The 17,635-nt window shown below is 47.1% G+C and overlaps 1 protein-coding gene across 1 annotated transcript in view; it reads right to left on the bottom strand.

Annotated features, from left to right (window-relative positions):
* LOC147748573 (thiosulfate sulfurtransferase-like) overlaps positions 1-17,378 on the bottom strand; it is a 28,762-nt gene extending 11,384 nt beyond the window's left edge. The window contains exon 1 of the mRNA XM_086963188.1: positions 16,656-17,378. Coding sequence (XP_086819314.1) covers positions 16,656-17,241 — 586 coding nt within the window. The 5' untranslated portion in view covers positions 17,242-17,378. The remainder of the gene's footprint in view (positions 1-16,655) is intronic.
* Positions 17,379-17,635: the final 257 nt, after the last annotated feature.

The following is a 17,635-nucleotide window of genomic DNA, read 5'->3' as shown; positions in this document are numbered from 1 at the left end:
ATGTATCAAAGTACTATTTAAAACACAATCATCAGATATCCACAAGAAAACACTACTTTTTAACATTTACGCTCCCCCAAGTAAAAAATATGACCCATTATTTGACCACCTATTAGAGACCATTACCAACATCCTTGAAGATCAACTTCATCTGCCATACATCATTATGGGCGATTTAAATGCTAAAATCTCAAATAGTGAAATTAAGAAATGGGCTCTATTATTTAAGGAGGAATCTTTGGAAATATCATTCCCGCAATTTCCAAAAGGAGCAAAATCAGATAAAAGAGGAAGCTCATTATTATCATTCCTTCCTACTATAAATGGGACAATACTAAACGGAAATATCAATGGAGATAAGCCAGCATCATATACCAGGCAGGGAAATGGAATTCCCTCTATTCTTGATTACTTCATATGTGGGAATGAAGAAAAGGAGCAAATCACTCAACTGTCCATTAAATTTAATGAGGAAAGTGATCATGCACTCCTACATTTAACTACACTCTGGACGGCACAGACTACTTTCCAGAATGAGCCAATATTCTATAAACCCAAAATGGAAGTAAATACAGTCCAGCGTCGGATTTACTGGGGTGCAGAAAATTTGGACTATCTGAATGTTCTAATATCACAAACTCAACTGTTAACTGCTATCTACTCAGATGACCCAATAAAGAACTATGAATTTATAATGTATGAACTTAAACAAGCCATACAAAGTAAATTAAAACAGGACAGACCAATACAAATAAAATGCGTCAGCAGGAATAAAAACTGTAATCAGCCAACTATAAAAAAACTTAATAGGTTGATTCGAGCCCAGTACTTGAGTTACTCGTCAGTAAATAGAGTGGAAATAAACAGACTAAAGAACCAAATACGAAGACAAAAGGCTAAACAGGAAAAATTGAAGCAGGACTTTAATTGGATTGACATCCAACTAGCAGCCAAGCAATGCAATCAACGAAAATATTGGTCTTTGATAGCGAAAATGACCGGAACCAAAAAGAAGTTAGAAGCAATCCCTGTCTCAGAGGAAGACTGGGGTATATACTTAGGCGATCTATACAAATCTAATCTGAACATAATGGTGAGAAAGGACGTTGAACGAGTTATGGAAACCAAAGACACTAAACTCACCAAGACCTCGGCACTGTCAATTGCCATGAACATCAAAAGGGCAAGAAGTACGGGCGCATCCGGCCCAGATCAGATTCCTATCAAGGTTTATCAAGCTGACCATAAAGCATGGGGCCAGATGCTCTCGCCATTATTTAATTATATATTTGATTCTGGGAATATTCCAAACTCCTGGAAAGGAAGCATAATAATTCCAATATATAAAAAAGGAAAAAGGAGTACAGCCGGAAACTACAGACAAATAGCTCTAATGGATGCTGGCGGTAAGATCTTTGCTGCAGAAATACTGGACCGGCTGAAATCTTGGGCATTTACGCTGGGACTAATTCCCATGTTCCAGGCTGGGTTTCGACCGAATCATGCAGTTACGGACAATATAGCTACCTTTCAAACAATTCTAGATAAATACGTAACTAGAAAATCTCAACCAATATATGCAGCGTTTATAGATTACTCTACTGCCTTTGACAGAGTGGATAGACCAACCCTATGGATAAAATTAAGAAAGATGGGTATCCCGGAGCCTCTATTAAAACTAATTGTGAACCTGCATAGTAACACCTGGTGCCGAGTTCAAATGGGGAGTGATAGGGGCTTGTCAAAGATAATACGGACATCCAACGGCTTAAAACAAGGGTGTCTTTTGGCTCCGATTTTATTCTCTCTATATTTAAGCGACCTACCGTCGCATCTACAACAAGGGCTATGTACTCCTCCAAAGATTGCCACCCAGCGCATACATGCCTTGCTGTATGCGGACGATATAGTCATGTTCGATTTAATGCCTTTTGGACTTCAAAGTCTTCTAGATATCTTATACAACTACTCTAAAGATCATTTCTTAATTCCAAATATAAGTAAAACTAAAGTAGTTGCATTTTCAAAAAAGAAAAAAGGTGTGAAGTATCATTGGAAACTGGGAGGAGAGACGTTGGAACAGACAAAGGAATATACCTATCTTGGTAGAATTTTTTCGTATAATATGAGTAACAGCAAACAAATTAACCACTTAAAAAGGAAGAGTGATCTACATGCTGGGGCCATGTCACGCCTGTACACGGCCACTGGAAGCAGGCATTTTTCAGCACTAATAAAAATCTATAGAGCTAAGATTCCCCCGGTTCTATCATATGCCTCTGAATATATTCCCCTAAAACAATGGAGTTATATGGACTTAAATGAAGGCAAAATACTAAAAAAATTACTGAAAGTTTCTAACTCGACACCTGTGCAGGCACTAAGATTGGAATGTACGATCACAAGCGCATATGCGACAGCAGTAGCAAGCATCATTAGGTGGGCCTACAACCTTCTCCATTCAAAAGAGGGTACTCTACGACATCTGTTAAAAGTCGAGACTTTTAGTAAGGACTTCAATTATTTTATTTTTTCTAAAAACATGGGAGAGGCCTTTCGTTTAGCAAAAATCAGTGTAGAAATGCTGTCATCATGGACACCTGTACAACTCAAACTCTTTCTAAAAAACTTTTCTCCCAAATTGAGTTATGAGCTAGATCACTCCCACTGTACTAAATTGTCTATGTACAAGACTTATGCTGACTCTCAAGAATATAAACAAAAACAGCCGTACTTGGAATATACTCTCACACACGGTGCAAGGCGCACGATCATGATGTTGCGCTTGGGTATACTTCCCGTATTATCTCTTACCTCTCCCTGGAGACAAAATAGTTCCTCGCAATGTAACCTGTGTCAGGGGGGTAAACAGAATCTAGAGCATCTGTTCTTTATATGCCCAAATAAAAATGTTGTTAATGCAAGGTTAACATGTTTAGAGCCCATATATCGGTCTTGCAGGATTGTCAATGCAAAGGATTTTATTTCTGTATGTGGTAAGCCACCTAACGAATATGTCTGCTATAGAATTTTAAAATTTTTGAAAATCTCACTGAAAATGTATTAATTTGTATGTATTTTCTTTTAAACAATTTTGTGGTCCTCGAAAGAGTACCGAAGCAAAATAAAAAACTTTGACTTTGGCTTAGCAGCGATTTTTTTATCGCTGCCTATGTTAGCGGAGAAAACATGCTATTAGCAATGTTTTTCTCCATTGTGCTAAAATATCCAGCGATAGCGGCGAAATGCGTGAATATCGCTGAGAATACAGCGATATTCACGCATTAGCGACGAAATGCTCTTAGCCATGTTATCCACCTCCCATTGGATAACATGGCTAAGAACTGGTGTGAGCAGGCGTCAGTTTTTGGCGATAGCGGGAATATTTCCATCGCTACGCCTGCCTTGCTAATAGGCGATAGCGACATTAGCGACTGCTTTCAGTCGCTAACAGGTTGGGTACGCCCACATTGCATGTCATTAGCGATAAATATCGCTGACATGCAAAGCGGGCCCCAAACCGCGCGCTATCGCCTAAAAGCTGTCGCTAACATCAGTTAGCGACAGCTTACTAATAAAGCAATAGAATTATCGTCGCTTAGCGGCCGAAAAACGGCTGCTAAACCGGTGATAATTGCCTATCGCCCCCCTTGGTAATATGCCCTCTAGATATTTAAAAACACAACAATATTCAATGCTGCACCAACCCAATTGCACATAACGTCTTGAGACATTTTAAGTGTTCAAGACATCTTTATTCGCTCAAACCTGGCCATTAAAGCAAGGTACCAATACAATACAAAACAAACAAGATAACAATGGTGCAATAGCCTAAACCTGTAAACAAATGCCGGCAACGGCGTATAGTTCGACGGATAAACAACATCAAGATAAGATGCGAATTGCATAATAAAACTATATCACACAATCAGATATAATAAAATAACTAAAAAAGAGATAAAATACAGTTAAAATACAATATAATCATAAAATGGAGCATACATGCTTATCCAACCATAGTATTCCTTGCTCTAACTGCTGGCTTGAGAAAAGAACTCATCCTGCAGCAGATAATTGGAATGTTTAATGATTGCAAATGATGCAGGGCCTCGAACATCTTAGATGCCCAAGGATTTCAATAGGGGTTTAAGAAAAAGTCTTCGTGGGTAATCAAAATGATTACAAAAAAATATATAATGCAAGAGAGATCTTAAAAAGACCCCGTGTTCAGTGACTATTGTGGCGTTTATAATGAAAACATAGGAACATTAAAAATACTTATATTAAAACTAGGTAATACATCATTGATTTCCTTTATACTATTAAGGAGTGACTAGCAGCAATAAAGTCGGAAAGGGAGGTACAGCTTAAATTGTATGCTCCATTAATGCATCCACAAAGTCTAACTGCTAGTTTGTTCAGAGAGTTTATTTAATCTAATCCTCCATGCCCACATAAAAATCTAGAGCCAACAAACGCAATATGCTCCTTTGGGTCGTACCCAAGTATCCTGGAGGCAATTCCAGTAATGTATTGTGCCCATTAGCTTGCGCACCGGCATTGTCCATTTTTTACGAGGTAGGACATAGGGGCAAATTTGCAAACCCCTTGTGCCACTTTGGCATCCCTTTTCCCATGTTAAAAGTGACGCAAGAGTGGCGTAAGGGGCTTGTAAATCTGCCCCATAGTTTAGACAAAAAAAAGGAAGTGATCGACTTCATTGCATTTTGTAGTAGGGCCTTTTATCATTAAGGCTGAGGAATGCCAAACTTCCTCCATCTCTACAAGGTGACATAATGCTTCTATTTTCTTAACCCAAGGGGTTCGGATACCTTATCGATAGCAACTAGTTCCTCTAGAGCTTTTCTATAGATGTCCAATTTCGGGGTCATCCAGAGGCATACCCAATAAGTGATAGGTTTCAGAAGTATCACTTGTTCAATTATTTTTAGTGACAGGTCACACCGTATAGGCAAAAGAGGCATACTTGTAGGCAAGTTGAAAAGCGATCAGATAAACTGATTTTCTGCCTGGACACAAACACAACACCAGAGTTCAGCGCCAGATGTAGACCCACGACATAGAAGTGGCATAGTAGTTGCATCGGTACACCTCGCCCTCCCACAACTTTCCCCTCCCAAATGATACACAGACAAGTAAGTTGGGAATAAAAAGTTGCAGGTTTATTTGTGATACAAATAACAGAGCGGGTTAACTGACAGGCGACCCCCCTAAGCCCCGCCACCCCTCGTGGCAGGGCGCCTGAAGTTGAGCCAATGATGCGGACACAATGGCTCTGGCCAGGTGTCGATCCTGGGAGGCACCAGCCTCCCACCGGTGGACCTATCGTCCACCTGCCCCACCCTCCGGACAAGGGAGAGTCAACTCACACCTTGCCCATCCAGGCGGGGCGTTATTAGCAAACCCCCGGTTGTTCAGGCTTACAACCGCCCTAAGGACTAACGGGGTGCCGTTGAACCAAGTCCCCGAGAAGGGCCCCTCGGCTTATATATGACTCATCGCTGTGCATTTGCACGGGGGCTTCAGGTCCTGTTCCTGCGCCTGTCCTGCATGGGGGATCGCCCTGTAACACCTCCTGCAACCTGAAAGAAACATAAACAATATTAATAAACCCCCCTCACCAGTTCCCCCCTTTCAGCGGGTGAGCGGTAGGGAGGGGAGCTGAAATTGCGGGCCTCGTGTCCGGGTCGTGGGGTGAGGGAAAGGGCCTAGGAGGGGCTAACGGGCCTAAGGCTGGCGAGGGACAGCCTTGCGACCACAATGGTGGAGGGGCAGCAGCAAAGAGGCCGCCGTGAAGGAGGAGCTCACCTAATAACCTCCCAAGGAAGGGAAGGGGTGGCCTGAACTAGCGTGACCCCGCCTCCCCGCCCCCTCCCACCCAAGGGCTGGCCTCGGTTTCCTGCGCCCTACTACGGGGTTTGCCCTCCCATGGGGTCCCTTGCAGGGACATCGGGCATCCTTCATTGTATACTTCGAGGGCCAAGGTAATGGCTCCACCGGATGTGGCCTTGCATTTTTTCTCTAAGGCCACCACCTTTTGGATTAAGGTGAAGCGGCTATTCCCTAGTTGTGTTGCCCCAGACATTTTATTAGCCAGCCTTACACCAAGGGATTCAAAACATTTCACTTGCCTCGTCGGGACCCCCTCTATATTCATTCTGTCTTTAAAGGAGCAGTGAGGATTGAAAGCCATGGGCCTTATTTATGAAGGCCTTGCGCCAACGGTGCGTCACTTTTTCCCATTTTAAAAGTGACGCACCGGTGGCGCAAGGCCTTCATAAATAAGGCCCCATACATTTTGACTACGTCGTATTTACATAAAGGCCCCTATCCCAGTAGAACATTGCAAAGTGATTCAAAAATAACTGGAGGACACCTTGGGTTCGGGATAGCAGGAGCGTGTTGTCAGCAAACATGAGTATAAGCGTGTTAATTCCAGCAGATTTGGGAGCATAATGATTACAGTTTGCCAACCAATCTACTGCTCCATTGATGTACGGCCTGAAAAACGTAGGGGCTAGCACACAACCTTGCCTAACGCCCAGTTTATTGCTATCGTAGATGTAAGATCTCATCCCACATTCCACCTGACTTGTGCATAAGATTCTGTGTGAAGAATTTTCAGGTTCTTCAAAAGGTCACAGGGTCTACCGTATGACTCTAGCACCCTCCACATGTTTTCCCTTGGGTCTAAGTCAAATGCTGCCTGTAAATCTATAAAGGCAACGTACAGGTAGTCCTGCCTCAGGGCGACGTACTTTCAGCAAATCATCCTGAATAGGGAACACCTGGTTGACGGTACTGACCTTGGCCCTAAACCCCGCCTGGTTGTCTTAATAGGACGCGTTGGTCTGCTATCCACGTCTGGAGCCTGAACAGTATCTGCCTGGCTAATATTTTCTGACTTATGTCAATCAAGGTTATGGGTCTGCAGTTAGAGGGGGTGTCCATCCTTCTCTTCTTGTATATAGGGACAATAATGGCTTCATACCAGCAAGAAGGGGTGCTTTCAACTCTCATAATGGCATTGCCCAGTGCATTTAGATGAGGCACCCAAATTTCGGCTTGAGACAGGCATAAGTCACCTGGGATGCCACCAGGCCGGGCGCTTTCATCCTTTTCAGTAATTGGAGTGCCTGTGCTGTCTTCACAGTGTCCAGTTCCGTTAAGGATCTGACATGTTGCCCATCCCTTTGATTTGTCATCAATTGTACAACCTGAGTTTTTTTCTTCATCTGTGGCCCAAGGCATATACAGGTTGCTGAAATTATCAACCTATGCCTCAGGTGGTTTTCTATTGTACGAGACCCAACCGCTACGAGTCTCCAAAAAATCCTTAATGTTCTTGTTATGAAGGGCTTCAGTGAACTCTTCCCACTGCTCTGACTCCCATTCACTTTTGGCCTTTATCTGGAGAGTCTTGTATGTTTGTCTGGCAGTGATAATCTCCCTGCAATCCCCCTTGTTAACAGCTTCAATCAGTAAAGCTTTGGCCTGTCTACAATTACACAAGATTACCACCCTGGGAGGCTGATTGTTGTTTGCCCCCTCCGGAGTAAAAAGATGTTTCAACGAGCCCATAAGTTCACATTGATAATTAACAAAATGTATTGTGCTTATATCAATTATTTCTAAAGGTGCCACTTTCACCACAGTTTATAAATTTGAAGCTGGACTGTTCTCCTAGATCAATCAATCAATCGATCAATCAATCAATCAATCAATCAATCAGGACACTTGTTAAGTGCACTACATACCGGTGAGGGTCTCAAGGGGCTGGGGAGAGGATGTGGAGGGGGCTGCTGCTACTGATCGAAGGGCCAGGTCTTGAGGAGTCTTCTGAAGGCCAGTGGGTCTTGGGTCTGCCGTAGGTTGGTGGGGAGGGTGTTCCAGGTCTTGGGGGCGAGGTGGGAGTAGAATCTGCCACCGGCGGTTGTTCTTCGGATGCGGGGGACTGTGGTGAGGGATAGGCTTGCGGAGTGGAGCCTGCTGGTGGGGGTGTGGAATCTGAGTCGTCTGTTGATGTATGCTGGGCCGGCGTTGTGGAGGGCTTTGTGTGCGTGGATGAGGAGCTTGAAGGTTATCCTCTTGTTGACGGGGAGCCAGTGTAGGTCTCTCAGGTGGGGTGTGATGTGGCTGCGGCGGGGAATGTCAAGGATCAGCCATGCAGAGGCGTTCTGGATGCGTTGCAGCCGTCTCAGGAGCTTGGTTGATGTTCCTGCGTAGAGGGCGTTTCTGTAGTCCAACCTGCTGGTGACGAGGGCCTGTGTGACTGTTCTTCTCATTTCGGTAGGGATCCACTCGAAGATCCTGTGGAGCATACGGAGGGTGTTGAAGCAGGATGAGGAGACGGCGTTGACCTGCTTAGTCATGGAGAGGGTGGAGTCGAGGATAACCCCTAGGTTGCATGTGTGGTCGGTGGGTGTCGGGGCTGTTCCCAGTGAAGTCGGCCACCAGGAGTCCTCCCAGGCTGAAGGGGTGGAGCGGAGAATAAGGACCTCCGTTTTGTTCGAGTTCAACTTCAGTAGGCTGTTCTTCATCCATTCGGCGATGTCCTTTATTCCTTCTTGGAGGTTGGTTCTGGCGGTGTGAGGGGGTTTGGTGAGGGAGATGATCCGCTGGGTGTCGTCGGCGTATGAGATGATGTTGAGGTTGTGCTGTTCGGCGATGCGGGTGAGGGGTGCCATGTAGATGTTGAACAGCGTCTGGCTGAGGGAGGAGCCCTGGGGTACGCCGCAGATGATCTTGGTGGCAAAAGAGAGGAAGGGTGGGAGGCAGACGCTCTAGGTTCTGCGGGAGAGGAAGGATTTGGTCCAGTCCAGGGCCTTCTCTTGGAACCTGCGTCGTGTAGGCGTGTTCATAGTGTGTGGTGGCAGACCATGTTGAAGGCGGCTGATAGGTCCAGGAGGATGAGGGATGCTGTTTCTCCGTTGTCAAGCAGGGTCCTGATGTCGTCGGTGGTGGCGATGAGGGCGGTTTTGGTGCTGTGGTTGCTGCGGAAACCGGACTGGGATGGGTCCAGGATGTTGTTGTCCTCAAGGTAGCGGGTCAGTTGTTTGTTGACGATTTTCTCGGTGACCATCGCCGGGAACGGGAGCAGGGAGATGGGGCGGAAATTCTTGAGGTCCTTGGTGCCGCCTTGGGTTTTTTGAGTAAGGCGTTGATCTCGGCGTGCTTCCAGCTCTCCGGGAAGGTTGCTGTCTCGAAGGAGATGTTGATAGCTTTCCGGAGATAGGGTGCGATGACTGTGCTGGCTTTGTTGAAGACATGGTGTGCGCATGGGTCAGACGGGGATCCGGAGTGGACAGAGATCATGATCTTGATGGTGTCATCGTCGTTGATGTTGGACCAGGAGATGAGGCAGCTGGTGGGGATGGTGGTCGCGGGGGTGGAGGTCTCGGAAGTTGGCAGGGTGGTCATGGCGTTGTAGCTGTCGTGGATGTCGGCGATCTTGCGGTGGAAGTAGGTGGCCAGCTTGTCGCACAGGTCCTGCGATGGGGGGATGTCATTGGTGTTGGAGCTGGGGTTGGAGAGTTCCTTCATGATGCTGAAGAGCTCTTTGCTGTTGTGAGCGTTGTTATTTAGGCGGTCCTTGAATGCAGTCCTCTTGGCGGTTCTGATGGGTTGATGGCGTCTGCCGATGGGCTGTGTAGCTGTCTGGGGATCGTTCGCTGAGCCAGTTCTTCTCCAGTTTCCGGCATGTACGCTTGGAGGCCAGGAGTTCTTCGGTGAACCAGGTGGCTTTCTTGCTGGTGTGGCTGTTGGAGGGTGTCTTGAGCGGGGCAAGAGTGTTGGTGCAGTCGTCGATCCACTGCCTGAGGTTGCGGGCAGCGGTGTCGGGGTCAGTGGGGTCGCCGGGTGGGCTCTGGGTGAGGGTGGTGCTTAGCTAGTCTTCGGTGACTTCGCCTCAGCAGCGATGAGGCATCTGTTGGGTGCGGTGGTGTGTGGGACCGGCAAGGGGGCAAAGAGGCACAGACAAAGGCAATGAAGCAGCAAGGAAACAGAGCAAGGCAACAAAGCAACAAGGCACAATCAGGGAAACAGTACAAAGTGAAAGGCACAAAAAACAGCAGCACAGGCAGAAACAAACCTTCGGGCCTACCACTGGCCAACAGGGATGAGTCGCAGGTGGCAGCCTGTGGGTGGAGGAAGGCCTCGAACTCAGCAGCAGCTGGGTCAAGGGCACGGCGCAGTCAGGTGGAGCTACGTGGTGTGGGGAGCGATCTCCCTTCAACAGGGTCAAGGGTTGCTCCATTGTGGTCCACTTTGAGTTTGTTCTATTGTTACATGCTTCAATCCTACTTATAGTTCCTTCTATTGTTACATGCTTCAATCCTACTTATAGTGATTTTGTGTGATGCTCTTGGGTTTGTTAAATGGTTTGATTGAAAAGAGAGCACTCAGTGTGTCATGAACCACTATCCCTTCTGGTGACAACATCAATGTCACATAGATTTGCCCATAACATTTTATCCAAAAGTATATAGTTGATGTTACTGCTATACATGCCTCTTTTAAATCTTGGCTGAGAAGGAAAATCCTACTGTATATCGATATGCGACTCCCCAACCGCGCTATCAAGCGGGAACGGCATATCACATCCACCATGGACGATATCATAGCGAATGCCAATGGCTCTCGGTGGTCCTCAAAGCAGGACCTCAATGCTGGATATCACCAGCTGCCACTAGTGAAAGAAAGCTGATATCACCACATTCAGCACTCACTTAGGGCTGTGCCAATACAAACGCCTGAATTTTGGAACCTCATCTGCCGCTGAAGTCTTTCAAAACATCATACATGAAACCTTATCAGGACTACCTGGTGTCCTGAATGTCAGCGATGACATACTGATCCACTCCCCCCACAGCATTAGAAAACCACAAGCATCTGAAAGACACTCTTAAGTGCCTGAGCGAACATGGAGTAACATTACATTGTGGCAATGTTCCTTCTTCATCTTTCGAATTCTTCGAGTATGTTTTCAACCAAGACGGAATCCAAGTGGACCCTCCTGCAAGTGGCAGGCAATCAAGAGAGCACGCGCGCCCCACACACTCTCAGGAGTGAGGAGTTTCCTCTGGCTAGCTAATTATTGCGGGAGGTTCATCTCTGACCTTGCAATCCTGGCAGAGCCACTCAGAGCCCTCACGAAAACCGACACAAAATGGACCTGGAGTCACTGAGAGGAGAAAGTGTTTCAAAAGATCAAAGACGCCCTCTTGACAACACCACGCTTGTATACTTCAACGCGGAAAAAATACCGAACTGTTGGTAGACGCGAGCCCAGTAGGGCTAGGAGTCGTACTTGCTCAGGAACAAGAACCAGGGTGATGGGCAGCACTAGCATTCGCAAGTAAATCGCTGACATCAACCGAGGAATGGTATGCCCAAACTGAACGGGAAGCTCTGGCGATTAAGTGGGCTTGCAGGCACTTACACCTGTACCTGAGCGGCCAGCCCTTTAAGGTCGTCACCGAACACCAGTCAATAGTCCCACTCTTCAGAGGGTCAGCTCCTCACCCAACATCTGCGGTTTGAGAGGTGAGCCATCCAATTGAAACACTATCAGATAGAGGTAGTCTGCAGACAAGGATCGAAAACCTTGCCGACTTTCTCTCGCGCCACCCCACGCCTGCCTAAAAACAAGCCAGCCCAGATGAAGTGAAAGACCTCATCCAGATGATCGTGAGTGCCGCTTGTCCCCAAGCCTTAAGTCTGGAGGACATCAAAGGAGCAGCTGAACTGGACCCCATCAATGCCGTACAGAGTGGCACATGGAGAGACTTCCTCCGGGACGCCAACGACTCAGTGCCTGAAGATAAAGAGAGTCTGATGAAGATTTGGAGGGTACGACAGAGATTAGAAGTGACAACGGGACCCCTTTTCACGGAGCGGAGTTCGCTGACTTTCTTGAATAGAGAGGAATCCAATACCATCACATCAACCCGCAGTGGCCGCAAGCCAACAGAGACGTGGAAAGGTTCATGCGCACCTTAAACAAAGTGCTTCTCATTGCCACAGTCAAACAGGCTAATCCCGAGCACCACCTACACTCATTACTCAGAGAATATCGGAGCACTCCCCACTGCACGACTCAACAAACCCCTTGGGCCCCGATGTTCAACGTTTCAAGAAAAACTTCATCCCCACAAGCTCAGGGTGGTCGCCGTCGCCTCATGATGCACAGGGAACACAAACATGCCATGAGCGGTGCAACACTCAAGCCAATCTAGGGCGCCAAGCCGGACCAAGATCACTTTGACCCAGAGATTCAGTCTTCATCAAAGAACGCCGACCTGGGTGGAAATTCAGGACACCCTATGAGGCCGGGATCTGAACAGTCACTGACTGTGATGGTACCATAGTGACAGCCAGGAAACGACAGGAAGAAGTTTCAAGGAACATTTCATGGTTCAAAAAAGCTATACCATCACCCCTCTCATCAAGGTTGTTCAACATCGAAAATTACATTGGTACGCAGGAATACAAGGATGGGGACACCAATGAGAACGGCTCAGAGAGTCAAAACCCAGGAATCCCCCATGAAGACACACAAAACATTCCACTGAGTGTGCTACCTACCAGTGACCCACCCACTCACAGCCAGCCCCATCGATATAGCCTCCGGCCGAATCTTCAACCAAGCACAAACCTCAAAGACTATGTATGTTGAACAGACTGAACGTTAATCTTTAAAACCAAGTTGGAGAGGGATGTAGCAGGTCAGCGGTCCTGCTGCTAGGTAGGAATACCGGATGTACAAGCACGTCATCCTATGGCCAGGCGTGGCCAGGGGGTACTAATAAATGGGGCGGTAGACCGCTCAAGATCTACCTCTGACACGAGAGTACACCAATTTCTGTGTTTGTTATTTACTGGGTGTCACAGGCCTGTGACACCAGATCACACAACCAAGGTCCACACACACACAATACCACATCCTCTACCCCCAGAACTCGCTCTGACCAGCTGGAGATCCCGCGCTGCGGGACATGGGAGCGCGCTGTATAGCACTGCGGTTGCCGGTAATCCTGATGGACGGAGACACCTCCTGGAGCCCAGAAACAGCAAAGGATGCTGGGGATTGGAGTCCTCTGCCCCCCAAACTCGCGCTGACCAGCTGGAGATCTCCACAATAACAATTCCTATAGTGTCACTAATTAAATTAAAACATTTTTTTTTTAATGTAATATGAATACATTTACATCGAATTCTCACTAAACTGGGTTCCTGTCTTACAAAAGCAGTGGTAGTGGTCAAGCTGTTTCTTTTATCCAAAGCAGTACTGCACATTAAATGAATGAATGATAGAGAGAACCCTCTGGGCTGTCCTGGCTGCTAAAAGCTTCTATATCTGCCAGGGTATGCCCTTCACACAGTAGATCTCCAGATGGACGCTCATTTACATTTCAGGTTCCCGCTTTTCTCACCAGGTGTGACGTTTAGCTTACTGTGAGTGAGAACTTAACACAACATCCATATGTGTGAGACTCACTCGCAATAAGTGAGACTTTAGGTCTCAGTATAGAGAGCTACACAAAAGGCACCTGTGGCCCAAAGTCTGAAAGGGTGCGTCTAGGTTTGAGCTTCACAACGGAGTGACAGTAACGCTCTATAAATATATAAATCAAATCCAAATGTGCTGCAAACCATAGAGAAAGCGTTGTGAAAAAAGATTGGTTTAAATAAAAAATAAAAAGGGAGGGGCTGCTTTAAAAGCTTCTCTCGTCATAAAGGTGAGTGTGTCAACATCTGGGAACTAAAGGCAGGGCAAAACAATTCAAGGCACTTGTATTAAGACCTAGATTATTTTGCAGTACCCACTGACAAAACCTCCAACATTTATACTACATATTGTTTTCTAAATGGGAACTCCTACTCACAATATGTGCTCCCTGGGGTAGGGGGAGAGGCAGAGGCTCTTGGCTCAGAACCAAGTCCGTTCTGGTGTTTTATAATCTCAGGTTCCACCTGGTGTACACCCCCTAAACTGGAGATCAGGCGTGCAACGGCCACTGGGCTCTCAGGGCTCCCCCTTCCTCCATCCATTGTGTGTGTCAGCCCGAGCCGAGATCGAGCTTCCCCCGGGCACACTTCACAGGACTTTAAAAGACCATTATTTGTTAACTTGGTTTTGTTCTTTTTCACCCTTTCTTAGAGCTCTTGCATCTGCACTCTGCCTATTGCTAGAAGAATTACCCCCCTCCCCGGAAATGTGGCTCTTGTTGCGCCTAGAGTGACCAACTGGCATGGGTGCAAATTCAAGACAGCGAGTGTAAAAATTCAGGACAAAGGGTCAAAATTCAGGACATAAATTCAGGACAGGAGGTCAAAATTCAGGACAAAAGGTACATTTTACAGACACATCAGAGGAGGTTGCGCAATAGTATATAAGAAAGTAAATAGACAACCACTAAAGTACAAGTGAAATAAGTTTATATTAGGTTGAGACACCTGTGCACTTCATGGTTTGTCAGTATGTGCGCAGCTTTAAGCAAATGCGCAGGTCTTTTTGTGGTAACAAACCTGCCCCCACCTTTCCAGCTCCCAGCGAAAACGCCTGATGCCCGGTACGGCCAGTCTGGCCATGCTACCACCGTCTAATGGCGCTCCTCATCTTCACATAGACCCTCTCTCATGTGTATTTAATATGTTCTATAGTGGTACTCATCCCAAATATTTGGGGCAGAGTGTTGAAGTGCGTTACAACACACACATATTATATAGAGACAATCACTCATATAAATGTGAAAGTCAATGAATAGGAAATGTTGCTTAAGATAACGGGGCTTACAATGTGTAATCATACTTTCATCCATCACTCAGTCTTTCACCATTCATTCTGTCCTTCCATCTGTGTGCCCATCCATGTCCATATTCAACCATTTACAAGCCTATCCATCACGGATCCTTCCATCCATCATTTCATTCATCCATCCCTCAATCCACCCTTTTACTCATCCATTATCCATCCATCCATCCTTTCACCCTATCCATCTGTACACTCATCCATCCACCCATCCATCCATCGATTCACTCATCCGTCCAGCCAATTACCTATCCAGCCATCCTTTCACTTACCCATTCTTTCATCCAGTCACTCATGCTTCCACCTAGTCACCCGTTCAGTCATCCATTTATGCACCCCTCTTCTCTTTCAATTCCCCTTTCACTTAGCCATCCACCCTTCCATTTACCCACCCATCCATCTACTCATCCATTCATGAATCCATCCATTGAACCTATCATTCATCCATCCTTTCACTCATCCATCCATCCTTTCTCTCATCCATCCACCCTTTCACTCCTTCACTCATCTATCTATCCTTTTGTCCATCTATCCACCCTTTCACTCACTTACCCAGCCTTACATCCACCCTTTCACTCATCCGTCATTCCATTCACCCTTTCACTAATCAATTCATCAATACAGACTTTCACTTATCAATTCATCAATCATCCATCCACCCATTCACTCTCCCATTATCCACCCTTTCACTCATCCATCCATCATTTCACTCATCTATCCAGCCATCCATCCACCCATCCCTTCAAGAACTTACTCACTCACCTTTTCACATTAATTATGAGACCCATCAAATGTAAATGTAAATGTAAATGTACAGGAATTTATATAGCGCAAATCACCAAGCGGTTTCTAAGCGCTTTCTTAGGGAACCCGTCCTGGTATTCCCCTGTGAGATAACCCCGGCAGGGTTCCTAAAGCAAGAGGTGGGGTGGGGCAGGGTTCACTATTCCCCTGCTCATAGGCAATCTGAAAAAGTGGAAGGCATGAGTCATGCATGATGCACAGTGCCTGGATGTGGGGAGACTGTGACATGGTGTTTTTTCCAGAGCTTTAAGTGTAGTGAAAAACCTAAGGGGGTCGCTCCAGATGGGTGTTCGATGCAATAAAATGTGTGGCTTAAAACACATAAACTAAAAATCTGTGCTTAATATAATGTGCCGACCGACTGGTATTTTTGTTGCTTCTGTCATTGCATCCAGATATGGAATAAAACAAGTAACGTTACACCTAGAACAAGTAACGTTGCACCTTCAACAAGCCAGAACTATTGGCTTTGTCAATGGTTGTTAGTTGCATAAAATAAAAAAGCAGCAACCATGGCTGCTATACTATAACTATAATCCCTTCCTTGTGAACTTCTTTCCCCACCTTCCTTTGATTAACCGGATTCTCACATAGCAGTAGCATGAGCGTTTTTGCACTTCTGTGTGACAGAATGCCCTGCCCTGGACCCAGGCTGGAGGAGGCCACCACATGCTGTGCCAGCCCAGACTGACCCATTGTCATTCTGTATGTGGCAATCAGCCCCACAGAGAATGATAATGGGCGGGTGGGGCTGTTCTTGTGCTCAGAGGACTGCGAGGCGGCCCCATCAGGGAGCTGAGGGCTTTTGCAGGGGAACAGCTCTGTTCCCTGAAAAGCCCAAAATTACGGACAAAAGGCGCCTGTAAAAGGAATCCTCACGGACAACGGACGTGATGTCCAATTTACGGACTGTCCGTGAAATTTACTGACGGTTGGTCACCCTACTCTGCTGGACATGCCATCAATTTGGAACCTTCCTGTAGCTCACCCACGACTAAAAGTGATGTCCACTCCTCACCTTGCCCCTGCACAGTGCCGCGGTACCGGCCCTCGGACCTGGAGTCCACCACCTGGAACCTCTTGGTCTGCAGGTTCTCCAGCATGTCCTCGAAGCTCTTCACCAGCCGCCCGTCCAGCGTGGCCTTGAACTTGGAGGGCTCCGGCCTGCTGGCCTCTGCAGTCACGGGGCGGCCCTCCCGCACCCAGTTCCGGAAGCCGCCGTTGAGCACCGACACCTGCCGGTGCCCGAAGGTCCGGAACATCCACCAGGCCCGCGGGGCGAAGGAGGAGCCCACCTGGTTGCCATCGTAGACCACCACGTGCGTGTTGTTGCCCACACCCAGGCTGCCCACGTAGTCACCGAACAGCTGCTCGCTGGGCAGCATCACCTCGTAGGGCGAGGCCTGGTCCTTGCACACCTCGATGTCGAAGAACAAGGCGCCCGGGATGTGGCGCTCCAGGTACTCCTGGCGGGCGTCGCGCTCCCCTGGTGGGTACCAGGAAGCGTCCAGCACCCGCAGGTTGGGCCCCACCCGTAGGGCCCCGATGGCCTCTGCCAGCCACTTGGCCGAGACCAGAGCCTTGGAGAAGAGCTGGTTGGCCATGTTCAAAGGCAGCCTGCAGGCTGCAGACAACGAAAACCTCCCACAATCCCCTCCCGAGTGCTGTGGTGTAGTGAAGTGGCCTTCTGGAAGCCAGCAATGTTCTGGTCCAGTGAGAATGAGCAAACTACTTTAGCCAGAGAGAAAAAAAGGGAAAGTCTGAAGTCCAAGGCGAGGGTAGGGAGATAAGGAACGAGAGCGTCAATAAATGAGCGAAAGGAAGCAGAGAGCAGCGAGGTAGGCGAAAAGCCCTAACATTCAAGAAGTAAAGGTGTAGCAAAGAGCACCGTGCCTTTTCTCTGAAGTATTGTGTTTATAACTTTATCTGAAGTTCAGTGACTTAGAGGCGGTGCCAGTGTATAGCACGGTCACACGCAAGCAGCAAATCATCGAGGGT

The sequence above is a fragment of the Lissotriton vulgaris genome, chromosome 1_1 (genome assembly GCF_964263255.1).
Source record: "Lissotriton vulgaris chromosome 1_1, aLisVul1.2, whole genome shotgun sequence".
Classification (NCBI taxonomy): domain Eukaryota; kingdom Metazoa; phylum Chordata; class Amphibia; order Caudata; family Salamandridae; genus Lissotriton; species Lissotriton vulgaris.
Note: the sequence above shows the minus strand (reverse complement) of the source record. Positions and strands in the feature narration are given on the sequence as shown.